Below are 22,085 nucleotides of genomic sequence, written 5' to 3'. Positions count from 1 at the left end.
CTCCCCCCCAGTCATCTCTTTTCCAAACTGAACAGTCCCAGTCGTCTTAGTCTCTCCTCATATGGAAGCTGCTACGTAGCCCTAATTTGTTTCCGTTGCTTTTCTCTGTACGTTTTCCAATTCCAGCATCTTTTTTGAGATGAGGCAACCATATTCAAGGTGTGGGTGTACCATGGATTTATCTTATTCTCTCTCTCTCGTATGGCTCAGAACATTGTTTGTTTTTTGACGGCTGCTGTAAATTGAACAGATATTTTCAGAGAACTATCCATAGTGATTAAGATCTTTCTTGAGTGCTAATTTAGATTTTGTATGTATCATTGGAATTGTTTTCCAGTGTGCGTTACTTTGCATTTGTCAACATTGAATTTCATCTGCTATTTTGTTGCTCAGTCACCCAGTTTTATGAGATCCCTTTGTGACTCTTCACAATCTGCTTTGGACTTAACTATTTTGAGTAATTTTGTAGCATCTGCAAACTTTGCCACTTTACTGTTTACCCCTTTTTCCAGATCATATATGAATATTACAGCACAGGTTACAGTACAGATCCTTGTGGGACCCTGCTATTTACCTTCTCCACTGTGAAAACTGGCCATTTATTCCTACTGTTTCCTATCTTTTAATCAATTTACTGATCCATGAAAGGACTTTCCCTCTTATCCCATGACCACGTACTTTGCTTAAGAGCCATTGGTGAGGGACCTTGTCAAAGGCTTTCTGAAAGTCCAAGTACAATATATCCCCTGGATCACCCTTGTCCACGTGTTTATTGACCCTCCCCACGCCCCAAAGAATTTCAGTAGATTGACTGAGGCATGCTTTCCCTTTACAAAAGCAGTGTTGATTTGTCCCCAACGTATGTCCATCTGTGTGTCTGATAATTTTCAACCAACATGTCTGGTAGTGAAGTTAGGCTTACTGGCTGTAATTGCCAGGATAGCCTCTAGCCTTTTTAAAAAATTGGCATTACATTAGATATTCTCCAGTCATCTGGTACACCGGCTGATTTAAGTGACGGGTTACACATCAAAGTTAGGTTTCAGAGTAGCAGCCGTGTTAGTCTGTATCTGCAAAAAGAACAGGAGTACTTGTGGCACCTTAGAGACTAACAAAGTTAGTAGTTCTGCAATTTCCTATTTTGAGTTTCTTCAGAACTCTTGAGTGAATGCTGTCTGGTCTGACTTCTTATGGTCCATGGGGCCAGATGCATTGCATCCGAGAGTGCTAAAGGAGTTGGTGGATGTGATTGCAGAGCGATTGGCCATTATCTTTCAAAATTCATGGCGATCGGGGGAGGTCCCAGATGACTAGAAAAAGGCTAATGTAGTGCCCATCTTTTAAAAAAGGGAAGGAGGAGGATCCTGGGAACTACACGCCAGTCAGCCTCACCTCAATCCCTGGAAAAATCATGGAGTAGGTCCTCAAGGAATCAATTCTGAAGCACTTAAAGGAGAGGAAAGTGATCAGGAACAGTCAGCATGGATTCACCAAGGGCAAGTCATGCCTGACTAATCTAATTGCCTTCTATGACGAGATAACTGGCTCTGTGGATGAAGGGAAAGCAGTGGATGTGTTGTTCCTTGACTTTAGCAAAGCTTTTGACACGGTCTCCCACAGTATTCTTGCCAGCAAGTTAAAGAAGTACGGGCTGGATGAATGGACTATAAGGTGGATAGAAAGCTAGCTAGATTGTCGGGCTCAACGGATAGTGATCAATGGCTCCATGTCTAGTTGGCAGCCGGTATCAAGCAGAGTGCCCCATGGGTCAGTCCTGGGGCTGGTTTTTTTCAACATCTTTATTAATGTCCTGGATGATGGGATGAATTGTACCCCCAGCAATTTCACAGATGACACTAAGCTGGGGGGAGAGGTAGATACGCTGGAGGGTAGGGATAGGGTCCAGAGTGACCTAGAGAAATTGGAGGATTGGGCCAAAAGAAATCTGATGAGGTTCAACAAGGACAAGTGCAGAGTCTTGCACTTAGGACGGAAGAATCCAATGCACTGCTACAGACTAGGGACTGAATGGCTCGGCAGCAGTTCTGCAGAAAAGGACCTAGGGGTTACAGTGGACGAGAAGTTGGATATGAGTCAACAGTGTGCCCTTGTTGCCAAGAAGGCCAGTGGCATTTTAGGGGCATTGCCAGCAGATGGAGGGACATGATCGTTCCCCTCTATTCGACATTGGTGAGGCCTCATCTGGAGTACTGTGTCCAGTTTTGGGCCCCACCCTACAAGAAGGATGTGGAAAAATTGGAAAGAGTCCAGCGGAGGGCAACAAAAATGATTAGGGGACTGGAACACATGAGTTATGAGGAGAGGCTGAGGGAACTGGGGATGTTTAGTCTGCGGAGGAGAAGAATGAGGGGGGATTTGATAGCTGCTTTCAACTACCTGAAAGGGGGTTCCAAAGAGGATGGCTCTAGACTGTCCTCAGTGGTAGCAGATGACAGAACAAGGAGTAATGGTCTCAAGTTGCAGGGGGGAGATTTAGGTTGGCTGTTAGGAAAACCTTATTCACTAGGAGGGTGGTGAAACACTGGAATGCATTACCTAGGGAGGTGGTGGAATCTCCTTCCCTAGAAGTTTTTAAGGTCAGGCTTGACAAATCCCTGGCTGGGATGATTTAGTTGGGGATCGGTCCTGCTTTGAGCAGGGGGTTGGACTAGATGACCTCCTGAGGTCCCTTCCAACCCTGATATTCTATGATTCTATGAGTCTATGGTTAAATTTATCCATTTGATGCAAGACCACCTCTATTGACGCCTTAGTCTGAAACGGTTCCTCAGGTTTGTCACCTAAAAAGAATGGCACAGATGTGGGAATCTCCCTCCCATCCTCTGCAGTGAAGATTGATGCGAAGAATTCCTGTAGCTTCCCCGCAGTGGCCTTGTCTTCCTTGAGTGCTCCCTTAGTACATTCATTGTCCATTGGCCCCACTGATTGTTTTACTCCTGGGGGAATTCTGCACCACTGCACATGCACAGAATTTAGGTCCCCTGAATATTTCTTTGCTTTCTTGCAGAAAAATGACTTTCTGACGGGGAAGCAAAGGGAAGCCACAAGAGCAGTCATGCCACGCTCCCCAGCAGTATGTTTCATGTGCTCTGGGCAGGCAGCAGAGAGGTAAATCACTGAGGGCATGGAGGCGGCACTGGGGAAGACCCAGCTGGTGGTCCGTACCTTGCGTCAAGCTCAGCGGCTAGTCTGGGCTGGGCTGGGGAGGATGGGACATCCTCTTCCCCTGCATGGTATCCAGGGCCAGGTAAGACCCACCTTCAGATTTCTCCCCTGGCTGTAGGAAGTTCTGCAACCCCCCCTCCCCTTACTTCCTGCATCCATTGCTTCTCACTGTAGGGGAAAGGATCCCTGTACAGAGAGCTGCTCCCACATCTGCCCAACCCCTGTGTATCCAGACCCCCGATGAGCCCCACTCCTCCTGCACCTGGACCACCCTGATGAGCCAACCGCAACCAGATTCCCACCCCACCGAGCCGCAACCAGTTTCACATGGATACCCACCCCACTGAGCCCCACTCCCCCAGCATCTGGACCCCCAAGCCCCACATACCCAGACCCCCCTGCTGAACCCCAACCACCTTTACCTGGAACCCGCTACAGAGTCCTATTACCATTGCACCTTGAACCCCCCAAAAAGTTCCTGTGCATCCAGTCCCCTCCACACCCAGATCCCCCACTGAGCTGCCCGATTGCCCCACACAGAACCCTCTCAACCCATACCTGGATCCCCCCCACACTAAGCGCTTCCATATTTGGATCCTGTCTCCCACACATGGTGCACCTGGTATGGGGTATTTCTGGGGTGGGCCCAATTCTTGCACTATGGCAGGGTTGCTTGCAGCCTCACGGCCAAGTCCATGTTCCCGGGGACGACAACTGCAGTTATCTCCCACCTTTGTGCCGTCAGTGTCCTATGCTCCCTAGTACCATGCTGGAGCCTCCACATTTATTTGACAAATAAAATTTGCAGAATTTTGCAGAATTTTAAAATATTGTGTTCAGTTTTAATTTTTTTGGTGCAGAATTTTTAATTTTTTGGCTCAGAATGCCCTCAGAAGTATTGTTTGGCAGGCTTCCTGCTTCTGATGTACTTACATATATATAATATTTTTGCTTTTAGTTTCTGCCTTTTGCTAGTTGTTCTTCAGTTCTGTTTTGGCCTGCCTAATTATACTTTTACCCTTGACTTGCCAAAGTTTGTGCTGCTTTTGTTTTCTTCAGCAGGATTTGACTTCCAATTTTTAAAGGATGTCTTTTTATCTCTAACTACCTCTGTTACTCTGTTTAGCCATAGTGGCATTGTTTTGGTCTTTTTTTTTTAACCTTATTTATTTATTTGGGGCATACGTTTACTTTGAGTCTCTGTTACGGTGTGTTTAAGTTTCCGTGCAGCTTGCAGGCATCTCACTCTTGTTACTGTTCCTTTTTATTTCCATTTAACTAGTTTCCTCATTCTTGTGCAGTTCTTCTTTTTGATGTTTAGATGCTACTTTGGTGGCTTTCTCTGGTATTTTTCCCCCCTACAAGGATGTTAAATTTAATTACATTGTGACTGCCATTTACGAGCAGTTACTAGTGGATTGTGGATACTTCTGCTTGTTGTAGCTGCCCCTTCCCTTACTGTCACTGAACTTCAGAAATCTTCTGAGAAGCAAAATCTGTTGAGGCCATGCAAGGGCTGTCTTTTTTTCATGTTTTCAAAAGTGTTAAACCACATCTGCGCTAGGGTTTAACACCACGATAGTTACTGTTAGCTAACATATTCTTAAACATGACTTGTTTGCTACTCTAGATATGGCTGTGAGGGTTAAGAAGGTTAAACTGAGGGGGTTAGTGAGTAAACTTTTCTTTTCCTTTCCTTATTGGGGTTTGTTTTCCATAGTCAACTTGCTTTCAGGGTTAATTAGGCTAAATAGCTATGTTGAAGATGCTTGATGTATTAGATTTTTCTCATTTGTCCATGTAACATTAATCACTATGTGCTTCTTGCCTTTGTAACAAACTTTTTTTAATCTTCTTTTAAAGAATCCTCCTTTTCTTTAGGCCAGAAGGGATCATTATAATCATCTGGTCTGACTTCCTGCATAACAAGGCCAAAGAATCTTACCCAGTAATTGCTGCATTAAGCCAAAATTTCTGCTTGAGCTATAGCATATCATTTAGGAAGTCTGCATATCAAGACTTCAAATAACTGAGAATCCACCACATATATAAGTAAGTTATTTCAGTGGTTATTTACCCTTGCTATTAAAAATGTGCACTTTATTTCTAGTCTGAATTTGCATAACTTCAGTTTTCATCCATAGAATCTTATTATGCCTTTTTCCTTTAGGATTCAAGTCTCTTACCAATATATAGGTACTTTTAGTTTTTTGATTTGTATTACCTTCACTTGCCTAAACTAAAGAGATTGAGCTTCTTTAGTTTTTCTTTAAAGGCACGTGTGGAGAATGTGAGAAATTTCTGTATTTTTATTAAGAACTGTTACTCAGTTACCCAGCCACTTTTGTATTGTTACCTACTGGGTATGAAAGGATTAATTTCTTTCCAGGAACAAGGGGAATAAGAGATCAAATGACTAGGTCACGTAGACATGCTGGAATTGGTATGAATGGACTATCAAGATCTGTCAAAATGTGAATGAAGCTACCTTAGAGATATGAGGTAATGGTTCAACCATTGGTCTTTCAGTGTAACAGCTGCCAACCAAAGGGACTTTTTGGATGTGGAAAGGCAAATTACATGTCTGACCACACCTCCACCCTTCCTGGGCAGGGGCAGGACATGTGAAAACAGTATGACTGAAACTTGAAACAAAGGACTCTGAAGTGTTAGGAAACGCCTGATAAGAACCCTGTTCTCACAGTTGATGGTAATTCAGTCTCATATGGGAGAGCAAGATGATGGAAGTTGGCTGCAAGCATGCAGTCTGCTTTCCAGACCCTGCTAACTAAACAAGGAGATACTGGCAAGCCAGATGGAAGAGGTTTAGTTTTGCTTGATCATTTTAACCCAAAGCCCTAAATACTGTATTCTGTATAGTGGACTAATAAATGCCAGTTTATTTTTTTGAAGGCTGTCTTTTGTACTGCAAACAGCTGCTGGTTGCATAGCTCCCACAAGAGTAAGTCTCCAACAGAGGGGGTCCAGGCTTATTTGGATCTGCTGAAGAAGCCACGGTGAGAAACAGGTGCAGCAGGCAGGGATGTAGTCTCAGACTAACAGCCATAGGGCTCCTCTTTGAACAGGAGGTCAAGGCCTATAACTAACAAGGATACACTTCCAGAAAAGCTGTACAAAGGTCTCAGAGTAACAGCCGTGTTAGTCTGTATTCGCAAAAAGAAAAGGAGGACTTGTGGCATAGCACACCCTTAGTATCCATGACGGCATATTTTCCAAATATCAGATCCTCCTTGAAGCTTTTTTCTTACCTCTTTTTCCAGTTTTTAACAGCATAGACTTGTGGACACCAGAAGTGGACAACTATTCCAATAATGATCTCACTAATATTACATTCAGATATAATACTAATCTCCCTACTCCTGCTCGATATTCCTCAGCCTGTATATCCAAAGCTCGTGTTCTCACCCACTTAGCTAAAGCATTGCGCTTGAAGCTTATGTTAAATTGGTAGTCTACTGTGACCATCTGAGTCCTTTTCAGTCACTGCTTTCCAAGCTACATCCCCATCCTGTAAGTGGCGTTTCCTAGACCGTGCATTTGGCTGTGTTTGAAACAAATGTTCACTTTACCAGGTGTTCCAGATAGTCTGTCCCTGACCTGCCCTCATCATTATTTACCATGAGCTTTTGTCATCTACACATTTTATCAGCAGTGATTTTATATTTTGAATAGCATAGCCCAGAGAGCAGATCCCTGTGGGACTGCAGTAGAAACCCCTCACTTAAGGCATGTCTTCCCTAGCAATGTTAAAGTGCTGCCGCGGCAGCGCTTTAACATGGCCTGTGTAATCGTGGTATAGCACTGGGAAAGAGCACTCCCAGTGCCATAGGAAAAAACCACCACCACAAATAGCTCCCAGCGCTGGCATTTTACAGCGCTGAAACTTGCAGCGCTCAGGAGGGTGTCTTTTCACACCCCTGAGCGAGAAGGTTGCAGGGCTGTAAAGTGCCAGTGTAGAAAAGCCCTTAGTTACTTTGTGATCTATCGACTAACGGGTTTTTAGTCTTCTTGAGGTCTTAAAAGTTGTGGTGTTCACGTTCCAACCCTTCCTGTTCTGTTGTCTTTGAGCTTTAAGACTGTTAGGGAGGGGACAAATGTGGTAGAAACACATGCAGGAAACAGTTCTGCTGCTATAATTAAAACAAAATTACTATCTTGTGATTTCAGGGACCAAATTACATATACTGGTAGTATGTGGTGCTTGAATTAAAGTGGTGGTTGTACTTTCATACAGCAATCATTCTGTTTTTGGAAACCCAGTGAAATTCCAAGATACAAATGCACTTTTGAAAGGATTAGTTAAAAATTCAATTCATGTCAGACTGATGAAGCACTGAACAGCTGGTGCTATGTTAGAAGTAGCTACTGATAAAGGGTTGTCATTCATGTACTTTAAAAATACCTCTCCTTGTACCAGATTACTCTCTCAGCTTTAAGTTAAGGTGATTCAAGGTAAATGTATACCTAGAAGCAGTTACATTTCTAAATCTGTCTGCAGGACTTCATAAACTCATTTAAACACCAGCCTAGACTACAACTATCCTTTTTTTTGTTGGCAAACCTCAAAATAGCATTCTCGTGCTCTGGCCAGGTCCTTAAACCAAACCAGTGTGGTTTTCCCTCCAAACTAGTCGAAGTATACTTAGACAAAATACTAAGGGCTGTAGCAGAAAACTTTAAACTGGATAAGTTGGGCGCCTATATAAGTGGCTTGGTTTTGAAAGTGATCAGCCTCAGCTTTCTCTCTCTCCTTGGAGTGGCAGCTATAAGTGCTCACCTTTTTTAGGTAAGCACCCAAGCTTACAAATGTGGGCCATTATAGATTTTTTTTATGGGTAGGCTTTTGTAAAGAGGTGGGTTTTGCATTAATCTCTATGGATTGTCATACTGGACTACAGTCTGATCTCAGTTAGGGCATTCCACTTCTGGGACCTGGAATCGGGTATCTAATCTCAATTTCACAGTAGCTTGGCTTTTTCTAGTTTTCATGTTTCTGATGAGCACATTTGAGGGTCATAAATAACAAGGAAGTCCTTGTGGTAGCCTACTTCCACTCCACAAGGTGATATTTGACCCGGAATTGTGTTCTAGAAGTTGTTTTGTTTTTTAATTTCCCCCTCAATGCTTAACATTGTGGGGGGGAACCATGAAAAATAGACCAGTTTACACTGTTCATAGTATTGTCTTCCTGAGGCTGTAAAGAGCCTGAAACTATAGTTCTCATTCCTCTCAACAGTGTAACTCTGAAACCTCATTTGATAATTTCAGTGTCAACATTAACTCTTTCACCACTGATCTCTTTAGCAGAAACATCCACCTAATGTGTTTACCTGCAATCTCATGCACACCAACTCTCTTGGGCAACTTCTAAAACCTGCAGTTTTGCCTTCTAATTTGTACACAAGTTGGACATTAGTCAGTACAAAAATGTGCATGTATTGAAAACATAATTTGGAAAACATAAAATTGAACTAAGGGCTAGTCTACACTGGCAATGCTAAAGCGCTGCCGCGGCAGTGCTTTAATGTGCCTTCTGTGGTCACAGCGCTGCACCTAGAGAGAGCTCTCTCCCAGTGCAATACAGTGCTGCAACTTGCTGCACTCAAGGGGGTGTTTTCACACCCCTCAGCGAGAAAGTTGCAGCGCTGTTAATTGCCAGTGTAGACAAGCCCTTAGTATCAAAATAAATATAACTATTCTACTGATTACTCTAATATTTAATTCACTAAAACTGCCTATTTAAAACTATTATCTGAAGCTGCCACGGAATCCAGGGACCTTGCTACAAAAATTGTCCAGACTAAACAAGGCCTTATCAATAGGAAACAATACTAAGCCTTAAAGACTGGAATGCATTTTCTCTGGTAGTGATGGGACTCTTCTCTGAGAGATGCAGTGTTTAGAGCTCCTGTGAACTGCACTACTGTGATTCAGTGCTTCAGTAAGTGCATTTCAATTGGTTCAATAGTGTGAAATCTGCTTTATTGCAAATTTGGTGAGTCTGTTCTAGTATCTGTGTATATTTGTCTCCTCTACACTTTCTTATAAAGAGAGGAAAACTATTCTCCCTTCATCCAAGTCTAGTGCTGATACAAGGCTTCCAGATATAAACAGATATTTCCGGAATGCAAACAACCTCTCATTTGGCTGCAGGAGAACCTTCTGTATTTAAAGTCCTTGCTGGGAAGCAAAGGAGAGTCCAGACTAAAATAGTTCAAGCTGGGGGGGGGGAGGGGGGGTGTTGATACTTGACAGTGTAATTAAAACTTAATGTTTGTTTCCTTTTACATTATTTTAAATCAGCATTATTTTACATTATTTTAAAGCAAACCTTAAGTGAGACTTCAAACTAGCTTGTTTGTGCTTTTGATGATTTTCTGGACTTCAGTATGAGTTTATAGGAATGTAACCTGCAGTGTCAAATTAGTTTTGACCTTCACTACTTCACATTAAAATATGACCTTAATAGCATGTGTGGCCTATAATATTGCTGAATAAAGAGAGGAAATTCTCCCTGCAAACAAGTATAGAAAAGTGTGTACACTCCTATTTTCTCTCTCATAATACAAAAGGGGAAACTTTAACCCTGAAGGATATCAAATATGAATATGATAAAAATGAAATACTTTATACAACTATAATAACCTGTGGAACTCAATACCAGACATCACCGAGGCCAAGAGACTCAGAGTTAAAAGATTAAATTTTTCCATCCAATTATTTATGCATATTAACATTGCTTTTAGAGATCTGATCTAGATTAAGCAGAAGTTTTTGTTGATCTAGTCACAGTGACAGCCAAGATCTTTCCTGAGTGACAAACCTTAATTGGAATCCAGCAATGTGTGTGGATAGTTCAGATTGTTCCTTTCACTGTAACCATGTTTTGATAAATGCAATTAACTTCCAATCATGTTGTTCATTCAGCTAGCTCTTTTAGGTCTGAAGTTTGTGTGTCTCACAAAATTTAGTTATCCACAGATTTTTTCCACCTCACTGTTGATCATATTTAATAAATTAATCACTGGTTTTGCTAAGGAAACTTGGTGTGCTCCACTATTAACAAATTGGCATTTGTTCATATTGTTTTGTTTCTTGGACAATCTCACAGTTCTTTTAGCTCTCACCACCTTGTGATTACTTGAATTTTGTGAAGTAATTTGTCAAGGATAACTTAATTCACCATTTGTCTCGTGTTCTTTTTTTGATAAGCCAAAATCAAGTACTACTGTTGCTTTAATAGAAACTTTGTTTTCTTGCTGTAAAACAGAAATGCGAGGTCCTCACTCGATCTTCAGAGTCTCTTCCTTATCCAGTTAGATGAATCCATACTCTGTTAAACGTTTAGGAATTATATTCTGTTGTCTAAACTACAAAATATAATAAAATAAATTAAAATTAAAATAAAAGCCAACACGTATCTCAATCTAGATTGAGGACATTTGGACTCATTTAGCGTGGTACCACATTAAATGCCATGTCTCTTGTATCCAGTAACACCATATAAGAAAGTACATTTGTTGGTACGTAATAGACGGGATCAGAGTTAAGGTGGTTTGTGTAATTATGCGTTTCCTGACTCTAAAAGATACAATTGTTTAGAGGCTTTTTCAACCATACTTTAATTTCCTGGCTTTCATTTTTCATAACTACAAGTTAACTTTGTAATAATAACAGGTTTCAGAGTAACAGCCGTGTTAGTCTGAATTTGCAAAAAGAAAAGGAGTACTTGTGGCACCTTAGAAACTAACCAATTTATTTGAGCATAAGCTTTCGTGAGCTACAGATGAAGTGAGCTGTAGCTCACGAAAGCTTATGCTCAAATAAATTGGTTAGTTTCTAAGGTGCCACAAGTACTCCTTTTCTTTTTTGTAATAATTGATACCTTTTAGAACCACAATTTTCCTCAGAAAACATTGACTTTGATATGTATGTTACATGTTCCAGTGATCGATGATCCTGTAAAGAAAGCCCATTTCAATTTTTGTTGGTTTTGTGAATTAAATCTAAGCCTTGTTACACTGGCATCTGACTAATTTCCTTTCCTGCATGCTAAATCCCCACCCCAAAAAAACCACCTCTAGGTTTCTTTCCCAATGTTTGTTTTGACTATACCCATTCTATTATACACAGGTACAGAGTCTGTCCACTTTTTTTAGAGGTACTGACAATTCTGGGAGGGCTGAAAGTTTTAGTTAAGCTAAATGGAGGTAGTAAACAGGATGCCATTCTCAAATAGTTATAATGGTGACATTTAAAGCAAATGTGTCTAAAAATGAATGTGTTCCCAGTGACAGCTAGAGTAAACCTATGACAATTTGAAATTTTAAAGCAATACCATTTCAGTCAGAATTTTTTTTTAAAAAAAAAATTCTGAAACATTAGAACATGGGAGATGGAGAATGTATGTATTTTTTCACTTCAAAACCATATGAAAAAGTATAAACTTGGGGGAATGGGGGAGATGAGGAGGGAAATCTTGTAAACTGAAACTAAGCCTCTGTCCCAAAAATATTTTTTAAACTACAATAAACTGAAACTAGAACTCTAAAACTGCTATCTCTAACTGCAGCATTGCTACTGAAACACTATGTTCATATTTATTTTAAGGTGTGTCTTTCTTTGCAGTACTTAAAGTACTTTTGTTTGGGCAAGAAAAGTTCATCCTGATAAAGCAGTTTCATATGTGATATCTAAATCTTCCCTTTCCTGCTATAAGCTGCCATCTCTGCGATTCAGTTGTGGTAATGTTTGCCTACTTTATTGCTCAATATTTTCTGCTTTAACATTTTACATGACTGAAATCCTGCAATATGTGAATAATTGTTCTGACAAATACAGAAGCTTCATCTTATGAAACTGTGAACATGAGCTTTACAACAGCTTATCCCAGCAAGTTTGTTTGAAGTTTATCTTGCGGTTGCCTCATGTTCTCTAAAGTTGCAGAGTTTGCTGTTAAAGGGCTGAACAACTTAGAATTTAATTGCTGTGTAATAAGCCTTATCCCTCAATGAAATACTTCACTGAGGCTAGAGAGTGAGTGGTTTCTGACGGAAAGAGGCAAAGAAAAAACTGCAAAACTGGCATCTTTACATTCCTCCGGAGTTTGCCTTTTTTAAATTGGGAGCTGCTTATATAAAGATGATTCTTGAAACAGGTTTGTTTCTTTCCATACCATCCCATTTAGTCTTTGGAATGCATGCAGCAAAAGGGCAAGCCCCTAAAGTGACTTTCCAATCTGTTTTTGTGATTCCAGCCAAGTTCTCTTTAATGTATGGCGCAGGCTAAGTTGAGCTGGCTCTCTTAGAATGTCACAGAACTAAAGCGCAGCTGCTGCTCTAAGTGGCACTGTGTGATAATAGAAAGGCTCTGCTATTTACTTGGACTCAAGTGCCTGGACTGGCGCACACAGATATTATATGAAATCTGAAAGCATGAGGATAAAAGAGATTTCCTTGCGGCAAGATCCTGATCTAAGAAAGGAGTTGGCATTGCTAGCTCGAGGATGTGATTTTGTTTTACCTTCTAGATTCAAGAAGAGACTAAAAGCTTTCCAGCAGGTTCAGGTTTGTTTATGTTCTTCTCTATATAACTGCTTCCCCTATTTGTGAAGGCACAACTTTGATCTCCATAAACCTCATGAAATACATGAAAGTTCTTCACTAACTAGGAATATTTGAATACCAGTTTTATTTTTTTCAAAATGTAACATGTTTGTGTGGTTTTGAAAGGAAGTAGATACTGTGCCTTAGTCCTGCTACATGAATTGTGCATTGTTTTGAAAGCTACAAAAAATTCATTTAGCATAACACTTATATGCCTGATTTGTTTACAGATGTGTGTGAAATAGAAAGGTTGGTATACTTAATTAGCACCATTTGAGTTGAAAGAATAGTTCCATTATAATCTACATGCACTTTCCCCATGGATATTAACTTACTTCTTGCTAAAACTAGGTACAAAAAGATAGGCTGCAGCTTTGCCCAAATATGAATGTAGCCCCTTTAGCATGCTCTGTGTTGAGTTCCACACATTATGTAACTCAATAAGACATTACCATTTTGAACTTCATGGATCAGCTCCGTCTATACTAAAGAAAATTTAAGGTATTACTGTGTATTGCACAAGTATCTGAGTAATTGCTACTTTGCAACCAGTGAGTTAAATCCACCATTTTATGAAGTGGGTTCATTATTATTTGAGTGATTATGCATTTCAAATACTGCTCATCAGTTAAAATTATACTTGTATAGAGCAGAAGTGTTCCATTATTTTGTAAACTTTTTTGCAAGTGTGCTAGTTTAGTTATGAAAAATTAACAAATATAATTTTTAAAAGGTATCAAAACCTACATTCAGATATCAAGTGTTGTCATAATTTCTGGATGTATTAAAGCTTCAAGAGCTAATGCATTCATCCTATTCTTAACTTACGCCCACCTCCAATCTATGAGCAAGAGGTGTCTCCAAGCTATCTTGTATACCATGCCTGACATTTTTGTACCCTATTTATTTAGGAAAAAATTGGCTGCCAAACTCAGAATTTCCTAGTTTTTGTGGACTTAGAGGTAACCAGAACGTAAATATGACCTACAGTTTAATTCTAAATTCCAAGTCTAATGCACTAGTCTCTTTAAGGTGACCTTCAAGAGAGGGCAAAGAACCCCATGACCCTATAAATGCTTTGATTTCCTATTAGCTTAATATATTGGATTTAAAAATTGAATGGTGGTATTTCAGATTTGGTTAAATTAAACTTGATTTGAAAAGGTCATTCCTTGTTTTAAAGCAAACTTGTAGTGCTGACCCTGCTATTTTAAAGCATTTAATGTAAATTTGCTGTGAGTGTGAAAAGATTTGTATTACTGAAAAATTAATTTTGGTGGCTTAGAGCACTGGAGAGAGAGCCTGAAAAATACAAGAAGTGAGAAATGCTATATGTGCTATTTAATCTTGTATCTTTGGTAATTTAGTTAAATGTTTAGAGATATCAAAGCTGGAGGATCGCTTACTCTAGTCACAATACCTTTTTGTAAACAATCAGTATTGCCCTCTGTGGTGCCCTCTAGCGTGAAAATATCTTTTATCAACCAAAAATGATAGTTACATTGTGTCATGAAAATTTTATTTGCTTTATGTGGAAAGGAACTACTAAACATAGTGTATGTACTAGGTAATAGGTATATAATATCACCAAGAAACTTAGAATAAGTGCTTGCAAATCTCTTAGGGCTTGTTCACTCTGCAATTTGTAATTGTTTTAACATGTGAACCAACATACTTGAAAATCTAGTGTGGACAAGGAACAAACATTTGTTGCCAAGTCACTTTTAACCCTAGGGTTAAATATTTGTTAGTGTACATTACAAGTTCCAGTTACTTCATACGTACATAATTACAGCTTGTAATGTAGTTGTAAACCAAAATACTCTGTGTAGAATGGAGGGGAGGGGGATGGCTTGTGCTCTTTTTTTCTTTGAGAATAGAGAAGACATGAATGAAATTTTTTTTTTGTTTAAGTGTCTTCTGCTTGTTTTATGTAAGTATCAGGAATGTCAAATTGGTCATCACTGATTTTGCTATCAGATCTATTGGGAGACTCGGAACATGCTTATTGTGAGCACTAACAGTTTAACTGAAGGAGCAAGAATGCTGAATTTTTAACAAAGACGTCCTTTATCCAAATTAGAGCTGATTGGGAATTTTTCAGTGAAACTCTTTTTTCAGAACGTTGATTTGCCAAAATTTGAAATTTTTCATGGAAATGGGTTTTTTGACACAATTTTATTGGGAAAGTTTCTCAAGATAGAATTTCAAGAGAGAGACCACCACTCCCAAAATAGCCAAGAGCCTGGTGGTGGTTGGGCCACCAGTAATCAAGTCCCTGTTCTGAATCAGGCAGAGCATGAACCTGAGCCCTCACATCTCTTAGAAGTGCCCTAACCACCAGGCTCTTGGCTATTCTGGGGGCAGTGGGAGGTCTCTCTGGTTTTTCACACAAAAAAATAATAATTTCAGAAGATCTCTGCTCTGTCCCAGTGTAGAATAGGAAAAAATGTGAAGTCTCAAAAATGACACAAGTTTCCTACCCAATTCTAATCCAAATGTTAATTACCTCCAGTAGTGCCCACTGTGTGATAGGTACTTTCCAAATAGAAGTAGAGATGTTGTATGCTTCATGAAGCTCATGTTGAAGTTATGCAAGCTGTTTAGGGCGGGGAGAGGGGAGGGAGAACAGTTTAAGCTGTCTGAGCATACTTCCCCTCTCAGTTGCCTAACTTTTACTCTTGACTCTTAGTGTCATTTCCCTACTTTTCTGGTCGTCATAGTGCCTTTCAGAGGTGGAGACAATATTTCAAATTCTAATGTAGAAACCAGAATATAAATCTTTCAATTTTCAGACATCATAAAGAAGCAAAAATAGGGGCAACCCACTTTTTTCTTTGTAGACTTCCTTTAATTTTTTTAAATGTTGTGATCAGATTAAATGTTTAACTTGTTAGACAAACTCCAGATTTCCTCTAGCAGACTTATTGCAATTAACACTGAACTCTTGAATGAATACCCAAAAAAGAAATAACATTAGTGTATAGCAAGGTTGTTTTGTTAGTTTGTGTATGAACATATACAACTAAAACATTTGTTGTGAGGTAATTCAAATTGATTGATGGAACTATAATGGCTTCTGGGACAAGTCAGTGGGCTTTTTTTCCCTGAGCTCCACGTGTAAACAACTCCCAAGTACAATATATCCTTTCTGGAACCAAACAATTTTGTTTTGTGAAAGTCTCCTAATGAACTGCAGTAGAAATCACTGGAAAGCTGGGTGGCCTTGAAGAGCCTGGGGACAGGCTATTTTCCAGCATCTGGTTTTGTTATGTCATGGATTAGGGGTGATAATACAGAGATGGATTTTTTTCCCCTAGAAAAGCCCTGAAAGTAATCGGATCAGCCTTTCAAAATTGATGTGAAAAAAAATAGCCCAGGCCTAAAATCCAGCTTTTACCATGTTATTGGAAAATACTGACTTTCTCAGTTATCAAAATTATTTTTCATGGGTAAGCAGAATTTTGCATTGATTATCAGGAGATTTCCAAGATACTCTCAACGCAGAACACTTACAGTATGTAGTGAATGGTAATATGAAACTTTAAAAGGCAGCTGTATCCTGATTGCTCATAAGTTTCCCTGAAACTTTGGAATCAGTCAACCATGTGGAACATATATCAACTGTACTGGAAACTTAAATATGTGAACTGAATTGAAAGGTTTGTTGCCTGCTGATAGTTGAGTTCGGATATTTCACTCTATGGTTGGTGATGTCTCTGTTGGAACTGAAAAGTAAGCCACCTTACAAGCACCTACACACTGTGGTGATGTATTTGAAGTTGGAAGCAAAAAATATAATACACAATTAAAAGGTATAATTTTATAATTTGCACCCAGATATCCTAGTGGGTTGGTTGGACTAGAAAGATATTTTTTATGTTTAGGACCCCAAGTATCTTATAAAATAGTTCATCTTTAAAGTTGGAGCTGCACATTTCTTCTTTAGAAGAGCTAAATTCATTTTTATGCCGAGTCCTCCTAGCATTCAGCCTGAATTCTAAACTAACCCTTTTCTTTAATTTTGGGTCTCCCAAATTCATATACACAGCTCCTGCTGTACTGTGATTTATTTTTAAGCATAATCATTTGTGATATCACAGCTACTATTGTCCCACTAAAGCATAAGCAGGAGTGGAAGGGATCATAGTTGTACAAAACATTTTCCCCTTTAGGATAAAAATAAAGGTTAATTCAATGACAGTCTTTGTCATGATAAATGCCTCTTATGCTTGCTATTTGGGATATAAGCACACACAAATCTTTTAAAAAAAAAAAAAAAATTTAAAAAGTGAGCAACTCAGAAGACTGGCTTTCCCTATATCTGAAGGAAGCAGCTAATTATTCCTGAAGAGCTTTTTTCAGCTCAGATCTCCAGTGATATCTCAATTTTTGTCTCTTAAAAATGACAGCGGCAGCTAATATTGGTGACACTTTTTGCTTTGCCACTGAAATCCTTTGTAACTCTCAAGTTCTGGTGGTACACCCAAGAGAGGGCAAGGAGTGTAGCCTTCAGACAACTGTGTGGGGTGTGTTAGTCTACAGCTTTTTTTATGGTCCTTGCTGCTTCTTCCTTCAGTGACAGATAAGAACTTTAGCCCAAGTCTACATGAATCATTGAATAGCTGAATGACTTAGTTGAGGTAGCAGATAATGCTTAACACTGCAGTTACCATGGGGAACTCCTTGGTGATCACTGATCTTCTAGCAGACCAGCTTTCCATAATGGATCTGTTCTCAGAACTGGTATTAGTGTATCCACAAGGATTAGTAGTATTCATGGGGCAATGCAGGGTCAGTACCATATCACAGTCATACATAATCCTGTTTAGATTGGTAGCCCTGTTTCCCTCTCTTCCCCCTCCCCCAACAAAACCTGGCTGCTACACAGAAAAGATTTGAGATCAAATTTATATTTTTTGCAGAAACCAAACTTATTTTATACATCTAGTTACATAACAGTATAGTAAGAAAAAAGAAAAGAAAAGATCCTGTACGCTGTAGCTAGAATGAAGTGCTGCAACTAATCATAGCTGGTTAGTCACTTGTTCTGTATCAGAACGTTGTTTGGAGCTCACGCTGTTAAGACTGCACTTAAAAGATCTAAGATATCTAAAACCAAAAGGTCAGCTAATTCTATTTAAATTATAAGATACCTGTTCAGAAAAGGCCCAGTGCTGCTGGATTCCCATGGCTTTATCTGTGAGACTATTCATTTCTTTAAAGAGGACTGTCAGAAAGCTCTTGGAGCCAATACAATGATGACTATTAAAATAAAAAAATCTCTCTCCTAACCTGGGTTGAGAGTCCATCTTTCAATCCTCTCTGCTCTGCAGATGACTTTCTGAATGCCTGAATCACTGGGCCTAAAGGTTGACTTATTTCTTACTATAATATGGCTCCAATATCCCTGCTTTCCTTTGACCCCTCTGATCTAACCATATTTCCCCAAGTTATATAAACCCTGATCCTCCCACTTAAACATATTTGAACAAAACCAGATATTAGAGTAAAAAAAAAAAAGAAAGTGAAACTCCACTGAATCTCTTTTTTTACATAACCTCTACGTTGGCTATTAAAATTCTAAACTTTTTGGGGAGAGGCCTGTTCTATTAATTTAGATTAAATATAGGGGTCCAAAGAGTCAAAGGTGTTAACATAACCCAAACACTGTCCAACATTTAAACAAGGTTAGGTTTGATTAGAGAGACCTCAGCCTGCTTAGTACCATGGCAAACACACCATTAAAGTCCTTTTAACATATTATTAAAGATACAGAAAAAGGAAAAACAGTTAAAGCGTTTGACAAGTATAGGAAAGCTTATTTAATACTTTCTTTTAACAACATCCCTTGATCCCTTTCCCTTTAGTTGGAGTTTTTAGAGGGAAAAAACAAACCTTGTTTGGCAGTCTTAAATAAATATCCTTTCTGTGGAAAAGAAGTTCATTGCGATTGGCTGGAGCTGCTGAGTCAGATTCAGTTTCCTAAGAAGATAGAACAAACACCCAAAAGGGGGAGAGAAGAATAGCAAAGATAGAAAATGCAGCTTCTGTCTTTGATGTTGACTTTCACTTGCAACCTCACTGCTGGAAAACCATAAGCACAGCACCCGGTCATAGCTACTCCAAGACCTGGCAACTCGTATTGGCATTGCTTTTAGTTGCCTCTTTGGTCACAGGCTTACAGCATTTCAGCAAAATATACAATCTTGGTGGGCTAAGCCAGACTTTTACTAGACAGAAGGAAAAAGGAGAAGGATAGGAAAAAAGAAATGAAGGAAAGGACACATTGGGGGAAAAGACGAGGCGGAGAGACAGTCAGTCTCCTATCTAGGTGGTGGTTGGAATTCAGCTGGAGCTGGTTGGAAGTGGCAATGTCATCTGGCTCCCTCTGGCCTAGTCTGATCAGAACATCTTTCAGGATTGGGATGAAGTAGGTCTGGGGTCCCAGAAGATGGTGCAGGTGGCAGCTGTGATGGTGAAGCCCCTCTAGTAGTCAATTTTTCTTCCAAAGTCTCTTTAAGGACCCCACAAGGGAATTATGGGCTGAGTGGCCCATTCCCTCATTTTGTCTACCAATTAGGCCTAATATCTGACATACCAATTTTGGTTAACTGATTTTCAGTTTCACACAGTTCTTGTTTACCAGGCATGATCTTAACACAGCCCTTGAGTTATATCAGTAGGCCTTTTTGTTTGAACTAATGCAGCTTTTCCCAGCAACATTTGTTATAGGTTATTGTGATATCTTATGAACTTAAACTCACTCCTTATAGTTGAACTCAGAGTAAATTTGTAAACCCAGTTAACACAATAGAACTTACCTTCCATTTGCCTGGAAAGTGCCTGGAGTGCTATAATTAAACATTAAATATCTTCAGGACCTCAGGCTTCTCTGTGGTGAAGGACTGCAGACACTATGGCAAAGCTGTTGCATTACTATTTACTTCTGAAGCAGATCAGTATATCCACACCAAACAGTCTGCCTTCAGCATGTCTACACTCCGCATTCCTTCCAAATATTGCCAGAGCAATACATTATGAGACACAAGTTCCTTTTCATAACTGTCCAAAGCAGGGATATGTGGGACAACTTATAAGATATTATAGGACCCAGAAGGGTATTCTGACAAACAAGGGTAATATCTCAAAACACTTCCTGTCCCAAAGTAATGTTCTTTGAATGACTGTCCATATACCTATTCCACTGTTTGTGTGCGCTCAACATGCACACCCCAAGTCTTTTCTAATTGGTTGTGCCCATTGAGCTGGCACATGCGCCCTGCATGTCTTCATACCTGCAACAGAGGACAAAGGATAGGGCCCCATTTCCTTCTCACCACCCATAGCTAGGAGTTGAATTTTATCAGTTCTCTTACCACACTAACCATTGTCTTGTAAATATAGTGTAAATAGTTTATAGCTAGCACTAATAGATTTACTTTAGTTTCTTGATGGTTTCCATTTTAACCACATTTGGGAACTTGTTTTGCTTGTTTTTTTTTCTTTCTGGGAGTACTGGGTACTAGTCTGGTCAATATGACTGATCTTAGGTCCCCAAGATTCAAACATTCTCCATCTTGTGAAATGGTCATGCTGTTGAATGGTGGTTACCTAAGATGTATGTTCTGCCTCAGAAGGTCACGTCCCTGGCCAGTGTGACATTTGCTGATCATTCTGGAGAAGAATTCAGCAAGCTAGAGAATCTCATCTCGGGGGATTCCTCCCTGAGCAGTTATTACACCCACATTCAGGCCTGGTTTTGGTTGCTAAAAAGTACAAGAGATCTTTGAGGATTGCTCCTGCAGCTTTGTTCTCACAGATTGTGGAAATAGCCCTCTAATCATCTGTCCTGAGAGAATCTTTGGGAGACTGGTAAGAGGGAGTGCAAGACCCCCAGGGAGAAAGAGGGTCATATCATATCAATGTGACTTCTTCTAGATCTCATAAAAATTTGATACATAAGGTGCCTCAAAGCTTCAAAAAAAAGTTCCTGAGCATCCATATTGGTATTGTTTGAATGAATTGGACTTACCTCAGATCTCACTTGGTATCATATTGGCCATTTGGGTTCCTCAGTAGAGATCCCATGATCAGGCCGTAGCAGTGCCGACTACCCAAGGGCCAATAGTATCAATACTATCTGCTAGTGGATGACCAGTGTAACTACGACTCCAGCACCAACAAGAACTTATATTAGCACCTCCTTCTCTCATGCCCGTTTCCTTGGTACAGATGCCGTTTGAGCTACTCCCGCACTGCAGCTGTATCTGGCTTCCACAGAACTTACCTTTTCATTGGTTCCACTTGATTCAACAAGACTACTTCCATTGGCTCAGTCTGCAGCACTGGTTCCAGTATAGTCTATTGTATCAGTACTGACTAAAGAGTATCCCATGTATATTCTCACTACTCCAGTGGGAACAACACCGTCTTTTCATGAGGACTACTTCCACCTCATTTACTTCAGTGGCCAGTGGAGGGCTGTCTCCTACAAGATTGGAGTTATCGGGACTTGCTGAATCCCCTACCCTACAGAAAGCATCTAAGCCAGGCTTCCATTATTATGGTAGGAGCTCATATACTCACTCTAGATACTGATACTCATTGCCTGGGCTACCGGTTGGTATCTTATTTTCCTGCATCCCTGGAATTTTGGGGTATCTTGGGGACCCCACAGGCATAGAAGACTAATCTCAACTACATATTCAAGACCTAAATCTCTCTAGCCCCTGATCATCTGAGAAGGGAGTTATCTTTTCCCACAACAGTCAGAATCAGCTCACAAGGCTCCTTCTCTGGACCAAGACTTGCAGGCTGAGAACAGACCATCCCTGCACATATCTCCTTTTTCTCTCCTAGGGAAACTGACAGAACCTGTTGATTATTACTAAGTGGGAAATCTATTTAGGTTTGGAAGCCCACTGTAGGGTCTGCAGTGCTGGAGACATGAGTGAGAGCACAGTCCTGAAGTGGTGTATTATCAACATGCAAAATGTCCCTGGTGGATTCCCCAAAAAGCTGGGGCAGTAGATGGAATCCATATTTCCACATGTCAATCCATACAACCATCAGAGAATGACAACTGAACAGGCCACTACTCCCTGGTAGCCGAGATGGATCACAAGATTCTGAATGTTTAGTCTGGCAAAGAAATGGTACATAATTCACAAATATATTGTAGAGTGGACACTCTTCCCCACCACAGTCTGGGGTTATGGGGGGACACTGTATATACAAACAGTAAAAGGCACTGCTTCACTGCCACCTCAT

At 40.0% G+C, this 22,085-nt stretch overlaps 1 protein-coding gene across 9 annotated transcripts in view; it reads left to right on the top strand.

Annotated features, from left to right (window-relative positions):
• PPP2R3B (protein phosphatase 2 regulatory subunit B''beta) overlaps positions 1-22,085 on the top strand; it is an 88,931-nt gene that overhangs the window by 20,093 nt on the left and 46,753 nt on the right. Inside the window, exon 1 of one of the 9 annotated variants that reach the window (XM_037899336.2) lies at positions 12,374-12,773. The exons of the other annotated variants lie outside the window; for them this stretch is intronic. Coding sequence (XP_037755264.1) covers positions 12,627-12,773 — 147 coding nt within the window. The 5' untranslated portion in view covers positions 12,374-12,626. Of the gene's footprint in view, positions 1-12,373; positions 12,774-22,085 lie in introns of those variants that run through there. 9 annotated transcript variants of the gene reach the window in all.

This window comes from Chelonia mydas, chromosome 1 (assembly GCF_015237465.2).
Source record: "Chelonia mydas isolate rCheMyd1 chromosome 1, rCheMyd1.pri.v2, whole genome shotgun sequence".
NCBI lineage: Eukaryota > Metazoa > Chordata > Testudines > Cheloniidae > Chelonia > Chelonia mydas.
Note: the sequence above shows the minus strand (reverse complement) of the source record. Positions and strands in the feature narration are given on the sequence as shown.